This window comes from Hetaerina americana, unplaced genomic scaffold, assembly GCF_022747635.1.
Source record: "Hetaerina americana unplaced genomic scaffold, ioHetAmer1.1.p SCAF_16, whole genome shotgun sequence".
NCBI classification, from domain to species: domain Eukaryota; kingdom Metazoa; phylum Arthropoda; class Insecta; order Odonata; family Calopterygidae; genus Hetaerina; species Hetaerina americana.
In genome coordinates, this window is record NW_027286719.1 from 2,519,873 (window position 1) to 2,532,936 (window position 13,064).

General features: G+C 36.5%; 1 protein-coding gene across 2 annotated transcripts in view; it reads right to left on the minus strand.

The window, feature by feature from the left end:
• The window catches only part of LOC139686979 (NADP-dependent malic enzyme-like), a 103,613-nt gene that overhangs the window by 22,069 nt on the left and 68,480 nt on the right, over positions 1–13,064 (minus strand). For both annotated transcript variants that reach the window (XM_071584026.1, XM_071584027.1), the window contains exons 3-9: positions 6,082–6,240; positions 5,722–5,903; positions 4,759–4,939; positions 4,325–4,636; positions 2,451–2,589; positions 2,282–2,368; positions 1–111 (exon numbers count right to left, since the gene is read on the minus strand). The exon at positions 1–111 is cut by the window's left edge and continues 32 nt beyond it. In XM_071584026.1, coding sequence (XP_071440127.1) covers positions 1–111; positions 2,282–2,368; positions 2,451–2,589; positions 4,325–4,636; positions 4,759–4,939; positions 5,722–5,903; positions 6,082–6,240 — 1,171 coding nt within the window. The remainder of the gene's footprint in view (positions 112–2,281; positions 2,369–2,450; positions 2,590–4,324; positions 4,637–4,758; positions 4,940–5,721; positions 5,904–6,081; positions 6,241–13,064) is intronic.

Genomic DNA, 13,064 nt, shown 5'->3' on the forward strand with positions numbered 1-13,064 from the left:
ACTCTGCTTTATCTGTAGGGTTGCTCAATGCAAAAATCACAGGGTTCTTCGAAAATGTTCCCATCATCTGCAAAATCTTTGGGGTAAATGCTCCACCAACAGCAGCTGCACCTGTTATTAACAATGTTATCAATTAGATGTAGATTGATGCTTCTACATCCCTCACAATCATTCATACTTTTCCACAAAAATCCATGATTACTTGAAACACCTAATGATAGGAGATTAGCTTTAATTTTTTAAGCATTTAACCTACCCTCTAAATTTCTTCTCATTATCCATGAATACAAAACATTGATTCTTCTTTAAAATTCTAGCACATATGAGGTTAATTAGAAAAGTTCTCAGAATGGAATATAAATATACAACTTACCTTAGTGAAACTTTATTTTTCAATGTAGTCACCCTGTACACAAATTCACTTGTCCAGCAATGTTCCAATGTTTTGATTCCATATCGAAAAACAGATTCCTTCAGGCCTGCAAAATATCCATCTACTTTGGCTGTTAGTTCTTTGTTTGAGGAGAATTCACCAAGGAAATGTTTCTGCTAGGGAAAGAGATGGAAATCTGATGAACCAAATCAGGTGAATCAGGTGGATGTGGCAACAATTTGCACTATCTTAGTCGATGTATTTTTGCAATGGCAACATCACTTGTGTGTGGGTATGCATTGTCTTGATGAAAGATGGCTTTCTTCCTTACCAAACCAGGCCTTTTTTCATATATCTTTTGCTATAGTTGGTCCAGGAGGTTAGTACAGTGCTGTCCAGTAATTTTTTTTATCTGTGGGAAGAAAATCTATGAGGAGATTTCCTTTGGTATCCCAGAAAACTGAAGCCATTACTTTTCTGGCTGGCCATTTTGCCTTTGCTTTCTTTGGTGGTGGTGAATCAACATGTTTCCACTGCTTTGACTGCTGTTTTGTCCCTGTGGTACAGATGTGGACCCAAGTTTCATCTGTGGCCACAAACTGGCACAGGAAATCTTGATGGTTGCTCTTAAAATGGATCAAATATTGCTCAGAAATTTCCATTCCGATCAATTTATGATCTTGCATCAAGAGTCACAGTACCCATCTAGCAGGTAATTTTCTCATATCCAATTTCACTGTCAAAATGTAATTAGCCCAATCAGATGACATCCCTAGGCCTTCAGCGATTTCTAGCACTTCCAGTCGCCGATCCTTCATTACCATTTTATGCACTTTTGCAATCATTTATGGGATAGTGGCACATTTTGGCTGACCACTTGGTGGATCATCATCTAAGTTGTCCCGACCAAACTTAAACTCATTTGTCAACTTGACAACAGTTGAATATGAAGGAGCAGAGTCCTCTCGTGCTCAGAAAGTCAGCATGAATTTCCTTGTTTTCATACCCTTTTTTACAAAGTATTTAATCACTGCTGAAATTTCAATTTTTTCCATCTTCACAATCACTAAACGGGAAAAACAACAGACAGGTGTCCACACCAAAGATCTCTTCCCAGAGCACTGATGCATTACATGTTCACTCATGAAGGATTACCTATTACTATGCGGGAAACTCGTTGTGCTAGCGCTGACATCTGATGGTGATTCTGAGAACCTTTCTAACCACCCTTGTATCAAGTCTATATCACTGGTCATGATTATTAACTCAGTGATTAACTAGAATAAAACCTCCATTTTTTAACCCTTATATAAACAATTATAATGTTCAGAGATTGTCAAGTTTAAAAAAATGACCTTGGGATTCAATTATGGCCATCTCCAGCAGAAATTATAGTTAGTAACAAAGCCATTAATCAACACGAATCAATTTCTGTTGGCTAAAAGAAATTTTACTGAAATTTTTTTTACTGATAAAAAGTTTACTGATAACTCATAAAAAGGAAGCATTTTTAAATAATTCACAGGCTAATTTATGTATACCACAGAGCGTGCAATGGGTCAAAACAAACTTTTAATAATAAAAATATTTGTCATTGGTTTAACAAGGTTTTAAAGTTTAACCATTTAAGTCTGACGAATGATCTGAGAAGTTTAAAGAAAAAAAAAGATGAGATCAGGCAAATGACAGAAAAAAATAACTTTACATTAGCCTAAATCAAGCTTTACCCGGATTCCATTTGTGAGTCATCTTAAATGGTAAACCAATGTGTGCATGCATGACTCCATTTTATTACTTATTTTCTCCATTTTCTCACAAATTTGTTTACCTGAGAAATTCTAACTACTTACTAATAGAAAAGGAAAACTGTGAAGTTGTGTACATTTAAGTAAGAACTATATTACTTACCAATTAGCACAGTTGGCTTCAATATCTCAACAGCATCTTCAAGTGTTTTGACAGGTGAATGATCTTTGGCAAACTGCTGTTTTTGCCCTAAATTAGAAAAAAATGGTGATGGTCATTGACATTATAGCACTAAAATGCATTTAGTACTTCTTGGTGGCACCATATTTACCTGATATTCCCCCTTCTGGACGATTTTTTACAATAAGACCTCTTGAATCAACCAACCAAATTCTAGAAAGTGCATCTTCTCTTGATAGGCCTTCAGCAACCATCGCCATTATACATAAGTTGGCAATTCCAATGGATGCCTGATGAAAAATACTAGTATCACATATGGTAGATGGAGAAATCTTTCAAGTATGCTAAGCTGGAACCAACAAATTCATTTTCATCTCAGCGTGAATTTTGGTATAAATAGAGCAAAATTGGTACCACTGACATCTCCTCCATAGGTCTAGAGAAATTACATTTAACAGTGTTACATACAAGTTATGGCATATGAGGGTAAATCAAGATAAAATCCTTGAGAGCACTCTAAAATTTCGAAATGTGGTCCCACAGTCCTGTTAGTTATTAAAAGTGATAGTCATGGGGTGATGAGTGTCCCACAGCTAACAGCATGCTGCCAGAAAGCAGCAGTATGGTGTAAGAATAGCATAAGCATGGCAGATAGATTTGCAACATGAACCACAGTGGTGCAGCATGCTCTCATTTGTTTGTTGAGTAACAAAGAGGAGAAACACTGAAATTCATCCATGAATGAAAGTTGGTGATTCACCTCTGTCTCTCCAACAAGTTTACATGTGAATTAGACAGTTCCTAAATAGCATTACTTCTCTAACAGACCCCCCTTGACCAGGTCAGGTACACCACTGACCTACAAAGCAATTAAGCGCAGAGTATTTCTACAGTTATAATTGATTTTCAAAGTCCTGGAATATTTCTATTGCACACCGTGGTGAGTACATATGGAAATAATATGACTATGAATCTTTTGTATTCAAGAAATTGCAAGATTAAAAATATATTCAAGTTTCAAGGTTTTCATTTGACTCTCTGTAGTATTTAAAGAATATGTAACTCATTTGTAAGATACCGTTATAAATGAATGATATGAATAAAATGAGAAATGGTGAATTTGAGGCATATCAGCAATTGAACAGTAAGATGTGCCATTAACAGTTTAAATGTGCTGGCTATATCTTCATGGTTTTCTGTTGCTATCTAGTAGTTTTTCCAGTGTAATCAGTTTTTAATCGTTTCTTCAAGGCAAAACTTGGTTATGATTTTCCACAGGGCAGCCAACCCTCACAAAAATGTCAGTACTACTTAAAGGGGATATATATTTAATTAATTAATCTGCCACTGCTCCTAATTCTATCTTGATTCTATTCATGTTCATTTGCTCTGAACTCTATACAATATTTAAGCTGATTCTCAGCTTTTATCATCTGGGTTGATAAGTTTCATTATGTGATTTTTAATTAGCATGATTCATATTTTGCATTGTGCATGCATGGTATTCACCCCTTCAGTTCAATGACAATAAATATTTGTAAACATGTTCAAAATTAGAACATATTCTCTCATATTATTAATCAAATAGTTTCAAATCGACCCCCTCCCTCCTGAACTTTTTTGCCATCATTCAGGTTATCATTACCAGACTGTACCTGTTCAACAATTAGTGAAGTTAATGCTCGAACAAAGCACATATGTGCTGGCCATTCCAAGCATAGTGCTGAAGTGCTTGCCCAATTGATGAGTGCTCTGTGTGGAAACTAGTGTTACTGAACTTTTTGCAAGTACTCAAAGCTGTAAAACTTTAGGTTAATGATCTACAAATATAGTATTCATGGAGATTCAAATCATATCATGTTTAGATGGTCCTTTCTCATTTTTACAAGTGCAACCGAGCTATAAACCTCAGTATTTAAAAATTTTCCCATAGTTTTCAAGCAACTAGACTTACTAATGGATAGGGGAATGAATTTGTTGATTTAATTCTTAATACTTCACCTTATCAACTATAATGTTACTCACCTCTCCAGCCCCTTGGAACAAAATTTTATGGTCAGAGAGTCGAGTGTTGGTAACTCTTAAAGAAGCCAGGATCCCGGCAAGGGCCACGGATGCTGTTCCCTGAATGTCATCGTTGAAGGTACAGTACTGATTCCTGTACTTGTCTAAAAATCTAAAGGCATTATGATTTCCAAAATCCTCAAATTGAATCAGGGTGTTCTGCCCATATCGCTTCACAACTGCATCCATGAATTCATCAATGAATTCATCATAATCTTTACCCACAACTCTCTTCTGACGGAGACCAATATACAAAGGGTCTTTCAGCAGCTCCTGAAATATAAGTGCAATACATTAGGAGCAAGGGCAATACATTAAAATATAGTGAACAATACATTGAACAATACAATAGTGAACAATACATTAAAATAATACATTATTGCTAAATATTTTACCTCATTATTGGTTCCTACATCCAAAGTGATAGGTAAGCATTGATGTGGCTTGATTCCTGCCAAAGCAGTGTACAAAGCCAATTTTCCCACTGGAATGCCCATGCCATAGGCACCCAAGTCTCCTAGACCAAGAATCCTTTCACCATCAGTCACTACTATGGCTCTCACATCAGGTTCAGGCCTGTTGGGAATTATTACATCAATTTTCTAAGAATAGGCTGTTTTAAAAAAGTTTCATGCATCCAGCACATTATTTCATCCATACTTAGGGCATTGGCACTATGTAAATTATATATCTTATAATGCTTGATTTAGAGTACCTCATCAGAATTGGATAAGCTACAAAATTAAACTACTTGTGGGTTGGGGATAACATGGGAGGAGGATTGCTAATGAGTTTATCCATTCCATTTATGAAGGAGGAATTTGGCAGGAATATTTCATTAGATCAGTGTTAAATCCCATTCCAAAAAACTAAAGTCATGTGAGGATTATAGAACAATTAGTTCAGTTTCACAGGCACCTAAAGTGGTATTCAGGATTGTTAATAAGAGTTTGTAGAGGAGGGGAAATTATTATTTAAGGGAAGATCAGTTTGGGCTCATGATGGGGAGAGGGGCATTTGATTCCATTGCCATTTTGAGAACACTAATATGTGGAATAAATGGGAACATAGATTACAATCAGAAAGTGTTTGCTTGTTTCATAAATCAAACGAAGGCCTTTTATGAAGTTAACAGGGTAAATTAATGAATATATTGCAGTAGATAGGAGTGAAATTGGAAGGATAGACTTATGTACATCTGAAAAATTGTATTACAATCCAACACGTCCCCTCATTTTCATTAGCATAGGCAGCAGGAGCTAACAATAGAGGTGATACAACATGTAAACCATCATTCCAGATTCTTCCTGGGAAATTATAATATATGGTATATTTAAAAAAAATTAGCATTATCTTACCAGTTACGCAGTATATCATATATATGGCCTTTATCATAAATGGTGATGAAAAGGCCACGAGGTCGCCGGTATATTAAACCAAATTTCTGGCAAGCAAGGCCAACAGTGGGAGTATATACAATCGGCATTAGTTTCTCTACATTTTCAGACAGCAGCCTATAAAAGAGTTTTTCATTTCTATCCTGAAATATAAAAATACAACCCACTGTTAAACTTTGGAATGTTTTAAATTTCCATTGAACAGAATATTATTTTATTGTGTTTACCTCATTTCCTCCCTGAATTATATTCAATCAAGGCCAAAATTATTAGGTTTTGATTGGTTAGAATAATATTTTCAGATAATCACTCAACCCTCACCTGTAAGGCAACCAGGTAAATGTATTTGTTCAGATCCTCTTGATACCGCTCCACACTGATCCTGCACAACTCAAGTTGCTCATCTTGAGTTTTAAACCTTGGAGGAATCAAGCCATGAATCCCCAAGATTTGCCTCTCCTCCAATGTAAATGCCATTCCCTGTAAATGAATAAAGAATTATGGAGTCAGTATTCAGCATTGGCAAGTATGTCATTCACAGATAACTCATCAGTATTATTAATAACGAAAGAATATTATTGAAGTTAGCTGTCATTTGGCTTCTAACATTTTAAGAAAGTTGCAATAAAATTCATATTTTATGAGCAATTGGAATCTTGCTAACAGATGACCATTGTAAATAATTAAGGTTAATAAATTAATTTATATGGAAAAGAATCAAATGAGAAAAAAGAAACAAGATTGCTCTCTTTTCTCTTGCCTGAGTCACTCTACTTCTTACTTTCTTTCGCATAATATCTGTTCCATTTTTCCTTTGCCCATTTGCATAGCACCTTACAAGCCTTGAGATATGGTTAAGAGCTGAGAGAAACACTATAACATTTTCATTGACATTCATATTTTATTCTTATAAATATAAGCTATACTTGAGTTTAGGGGTGGCACACAATGGCTGGTGCATAAAATTATGAAGTAAATGGTTATTCTATTTTTGATCAGGAGTCATCCACCAAGATCTGGATGCATGCATCAATTTTGCTCAGTTTTTTTCAAAATGGTCGCATTTCATAAAAGAGCAAGTGCAAAGTGTCATCATTGCATGGCATGCATGAAATTTCTTGACTATTATGACAGATTTCCCAAAATCGGAGGCAACTGAGTCTAAACTCACATTGTCACTGCCCGTATTTTGGCTTACTCAGTGCCAACACTACCAGCTCTTCTTTTCATTCAGCCCCTTCATGGACTTGTTTTCCATGCAACTAATTGACTTCTATTCTAATCTACTCCTCCACAGTGATGACCCTAATTAGCTTACATGCATTATTTTTCCTCATACAATCACTCCCTCCATAATCACCATGAAAGAGGCAAAGAAATTTTAACCACATTTCGTATTTATTTTAATTAACTCCAGTTTTTATGAGTTTTTGAACCTGCTGTTCAGGTTCAGGATGCAATCAGTTGCCACTGGCTGCTTGTCCTTCAATAGTAATCCTTAGATAAATGAACAATATAAACAACCAATATTTCCTACACCAAGCTTCAAATAAAAGTAATGCCATATTTAAATATAATGTAAATTTCTAACGACCTTTGTTGGAACATTCAGTCTCATCACATAGATGGCATCATTAAACAGCGTGAAAACCAATTGTGCCACTGACTTATATTTATGAAATCTATGCTCTTGTTCTTATTTTGCATGAAGTTTCACAAGGCCATGACGTAAATCATAAAGAAGGTAGTTCCTTCTCACACAAGCCAAACAAAAAACTGTGAGCAAAATTTTGCCCTTGCTATGATTTTTCTCAAATGTTGGAGAGAAGTCTTCCTCAGAGTGATGTTGATGACAAAGATGGTCTTCTTTTGGGTTTCCCTCAGTGTTTAGGGTCCATCACTGGTGCAATTAGTTTCACAGCAGACAGACCAACATGGAGGATAAGCCTGAGATGCCTTCTCCATCATCTAATTCAAATGTTGGTCATAGATTGAAAGAAGCAACTTTCAATGCAGTGCAAATGTTTAGAGGCTCCCGAAGGGGGTGGAGGAGGGGGGGGCATTCAGCCATTTGCCAAAAATGGGAGAGAAGAGGGATTGGAAAAAGGGTGGTGGCAAATTTTCCATAACCACCTGACCCAATGCCCTTGACTGGCACGGTTGCGAACCAGAAGTTGGTGATGACTTTATGAGTTCGGATATTCCACAACCTACAGGTTGGTTGATATTAAATGGATCATCAAGAATATTACCCAGCAAAGTGGTCTTAAAAAGATGTCAGAACTTCAAAAGAATTTCACAACATAAATACCATTTGCCTATTATTCCTTGCAGTGTTTAGTTTTTTCGGCTACTCCCACTTATATCATCCAATATTCCTTTCCTTTTCCTGTCTCCTCCTCCCCTGTATTAACTAATGCTATTTCCTTCAACATTAGATTACTTCTCAACATATCCACAGACTTTTTCTGCCTTCTTCAAATTTCTTCTTTAGCAATTACACTGACATTTCCTTGTCATGCAAGGCAAATAGATATCCCTCTTTTCAGCTCATTTTCAAACTATTTCTATGCAGCTAAATTTCAAGCTTTCCCAATATCTACTCATCCTTTTCCCTCAATGACTAGGATTTGGAGCCATCCTATTTGTTCATCTAACCAAATTTTCAACTTTTCTATTATAGACTCTACACTTCACCCTTACAACTTTTTCCGAAAAGCAATACTTTATTTTCCTTATGGTATTCCTTCATTCCATTGACTTTACATTGAACAATAATATGGTGATCATTGAATATACAATCTAAAAGCTGAATGAATAGCAAAAATGGAACACCCAAAATTCCAAATGTATCAACTTACCGGCAAATGTCAATCCTATCCTAGCCCTTACCTCTCTCCATTTCCACCAAATAGACAAGGGGTGTTCATGGTGCTATGATACTAACAGTACCATGTAGTATGAAGAAGTTCAATGACTCCATGAGTAAATAAATATAGTGCAATGATAACCTAGTGCTCATCAACAGTAATAAAACAGCATTTTACAGTTTCACACCCACCAAAGGAGAACAACTGCCATTCCTCTTCTTCAAATGAACGGTAAAATATTACATTCCTCAATGAAACCAAATTCTTGGGATTGTATGAGCATGATTTTCTGTCCCGGGAAACCCATATTGACAAACTAGGTTCTAAATTGGCTTCTGGATGCTACCTCCTGAAAAGGATTAAAACACTCACTGACACCACTACTGCAATTTCAGGCTATTATGCACACATACATAGCCAGCTGAAATATGGAATTATGGTTTGGGGTCATTCATATGGCTCATTAGGGCTCTTTGTGAATTCCCAGAAAATATAGCTGCCTGGACCAATTAATATCTTTTGAAATTCTCTCTCAACTGGGCCTATACATTTTTCTCACAATTGCTATTATTTGTCAGAATTGAAGAATGTTTGATGTAGAAATAAATGATGACACACATGAATAAAACACCAGAGCCTCCATAGAGTTTAGTATTTGCACTCATAATTTAAGCCTTTTCAACAAAAAACCCAATCTATAATAGTGTCAAACTTTTTATAATTGTTGACAAAGGAAATTATGGGAAATTTTTAACTACCCGCAGTTAAAACATGAATTATATCACTCAAGCAGTTCATTTTATTCCACTGATGAATATATGAATTTCTAATGGACCATGTTTGATGGCATACAAGATGCAACTTTTTTCGAAATTAATGACTAAAAAAATCACCCATAGCTTAAATGTGAAGGTTTGAATTCCTCCTTCAATTCCTCTATTTTTACCTCCAAAGCTCAGTGTGACTAATTTTGGATCCATTTATTTTGTTGAATATAGTTGCTTATATATAATATTTACAAGTCAATTGAAGAATGTGGTAGATAGGATGTTAAATGTAGTTTAGTTGTTTGCTTCTGTCATGTGGACAGAAGTACAAGCAAGAAATTGAATGAACTTGATTGTATTTTATCACAAAAGATCATAACTAAATGTGCTCTTCTAAATGAGTAGAATTATTTGTTTTAAAAAAGTTACCCTAATAAATTACCCATACTTACAAGACATGTGTTTTGCCAAAAAAATTGTTGTTAAAACATTTTTCTTGTGTTTGCCCTACTGGAGTGAGGGTGCATCTAATGGGCCATCAAATACAGTATGTATTTCTTTTAATCTGGCTCCTTACATGGAGTGTATTTATGCGCTGTATTTATATGATCTGTTGTATTCATGTAAACCACATGTCATGGAACCAACAAAAATTATTATCACTGCTATTGTCAGTGTAACTATATTTATTTCATTGATTTGTCTTGAGTGTTGCATCAGGGGCAGTGCTTCAAGTTGAAATATTCCGACTTTGCCTACAGCAGCGTTGACGGTATTACACAATAAGCAATACACCGTATTGAAATTTTGCTCCAACGTGAGCAAATCATCAGCCAAGGGAATTAATTCTCTTAGGGAATAACAAGTGCAAAAGATCACATTTCAAAGCAACAGGCTGAACCGTACACCACAATAATAAATGCCACCAATTGCAATGTTGTTGCTCAATATCTTAGGTAAATTATTATGAAGTGTGTTCATTGCTCTCTCTTTAGCCCAGGGTGACTTTTTCCAATCATCTTCAAAGAAAACTTTCACCACATAAGTATTACACATTTAGAAAAGAATAAAACACAACATTTTTGGATGGTAAATTATGTTAATGAAATATGTAAGATAACTCTTCATTGAACAGCTCAAGTATGCTAACAATAGCTGACGATATCAGGCAGCCTTGATTTACTCCTCTGGGTATCACTGCCATCAAGATTCACTGTCCAGTATGCTAACTTCCAGGCTCATTTATGCACAGATTATGAATATGATGTCTCTCTCTCAAGCCCACTTACATATTATACAATACTATCCTCACTCTCATGTCTCCCCAAAAATATATCTTCTCAGACTCTACCCTATTTTTTCCTCATTTATTTCAATTCCTTTTTTCTTATAATCACTGTTAAAATTTCCACACTCTTTGTTGTAATGAATGTTGACACATTCAAGCCCGTAAATGATGAAGAGTCAGGTGGAATAATGGACTTTCTAGCCTCAATCTCATCCTAATAAAGGAGTTAAATTATTATTATTCACTCTTGCTAGAGCCTCGCAAGAAGCATAATACTTGCTCACCACGATGTGAATGAATAAACATTATGCTAATATCAGAATACAAAGCACATATTTTTAGTTATATTCTCAGTACTATGCTGTCATTATGTTCATTATTTTTCCTCACATGAAAAAATAAGTGATTATCACTCCAGAGGTCTCCTATGCCATTGTAGCTTCAAACTAATTTTACAGGTACTTTGCAAGTATGTTCACTTTTAACAAAAAAGCAAGTGTATTAATTCAGAGTAAAAAATTACAGATGGTTTACACATTCTCAGAAACTGTGGAGTACTTTATCATCTGGCCGCATGGGAGGGAGAAATTAGGAGTTCCACCGGGAATTGAAGAACATAAATTCGGCAATACGATTCACGAAGGAAGAGAAAGAAGGGTGTTATCCTTTCCTCGAAAAGGAAGACCTGTACACGTAACGAGGGAAAATCCAGTAGCCTTAGCCCTACTTCCTCATGTGGAAGGTACAACTGATCGCATAGCCCCAGGAAGAAAAACGCGGCGACACGCTTTGGCGCCGAAAAGAAATTGAAAAAAACTATTTCCATAAGCAAAAGACCCACTTCGTCCTCTTCTGACGGAAGGTGTTTATTAGATACCCTGCAGTTATGGCGGACGCCAAGTCGTGTCCGTCAGGTAGGATAGTTAGATGGATAAACGTCTTTATTCGGGTGAAATTGAGTCCATAAGGTCCCTTCTTCCAGCAGCAAGAATCAAAGAACAAAAAACGGCGGTGAAGAACAGGAAATGAAGAATATCATCCATTGTGGAGTATATTTTCCCCGAGCCATTACATAAAATAGGCTTAGAATTGAGAGAGCTGGTCCAAAAAAAGTACCACTTCCTACGGCTTATTCGTGAGTCAACAGAGATTTCACAATGGCGAGGTAATTTCAACCGCAACGAAGGATTCCAACCACCACACTAGTGGGGATGCCTCTTCTCCACGTGGTAGCAGGGAGGGAGGGGAGGGTGGGGGGGGGGTGAGTGCGATGGACTCATTGAACATATATTCCGTCTAAACCATCTTTCCTAAAGGTAAAAGTCGACCGTTTATACCAAACGCCCGAAAAGAGAAAGGAAAAAATCTAGAGCATAAAATGACAGTGGAAAGAAGAATGACTTATTTTCGGCCATCGCTGCATACTCTGTAGAACCCTGACTCCACAGAGGCGCTTGCTCCGGGGATTCCGGGTCCTTGTTATTGTTACATAGTTTATGTTGCTGCCACTATTACTCTTACGCACCTCTCACGATTGCAATACAAAAACCTTTTGAACTGAACTGAAAGGATTACTTCACTTATCTCCCGAAGACGCTTGCTGCTACGCGAGAAGAAACATTCTAGCCATACATTGTTGTACATGCAGCCAACTCCGAGAACCACCCCTGAATCATCGAAATGCCGCCAGAAAACCTACAATTTACCAGATAAAATCAGATTTCTGAATTACTTTAGCTGAAACAAGGCTTTGTGAAGTTCATCAAATATTTCCTTTCCTTGACCATTCCAGATCCAAGTGTTAGTTTTCATGCCAAGGCTAATTATTTCTGGAAAATCGAAAATTTCCAAACCTTCTTCTATTACTTTAGATATTTAATCAAAATCAGATGATGACTATTATGGAGACTGCTGTTCATAATTGATTTCCTCTTTTGTGCATTAAGTCTGAAGACATTTTTCGAAGTGAGTGCATTAATTCCGAGTACGTTTTTGTTCACAGTAATGAAAGCTTCTGAAATATCACAGAAATGGCAGTCAAAGTAAATTTGATAATCACTGGCAGAGAAATCATACTTGCAATGGTGAATAAAACTTGGCAAACTCTAAATAAATGTTGAGAAGGGTAGGGGCTTCAGAATGGAACCTTGAGATACACCACCACGGATGGGGGAAAGGTCAGTACTCACACCATTGAGACCCTTGATGGCCTGCTTACATTCGGAAAGATTTCGATACCCGAGGAGTAAGACAAACATGACAACCCCCCCCCTTTATGACAAACCCCCCCCTTCCCCCCCGCTCCCTCCTCCCCTGCCACCCCTTCTTGTAACTTGTATATATATCCCTTCTCCTTGTACTTTTCCTCACCTGAAGATG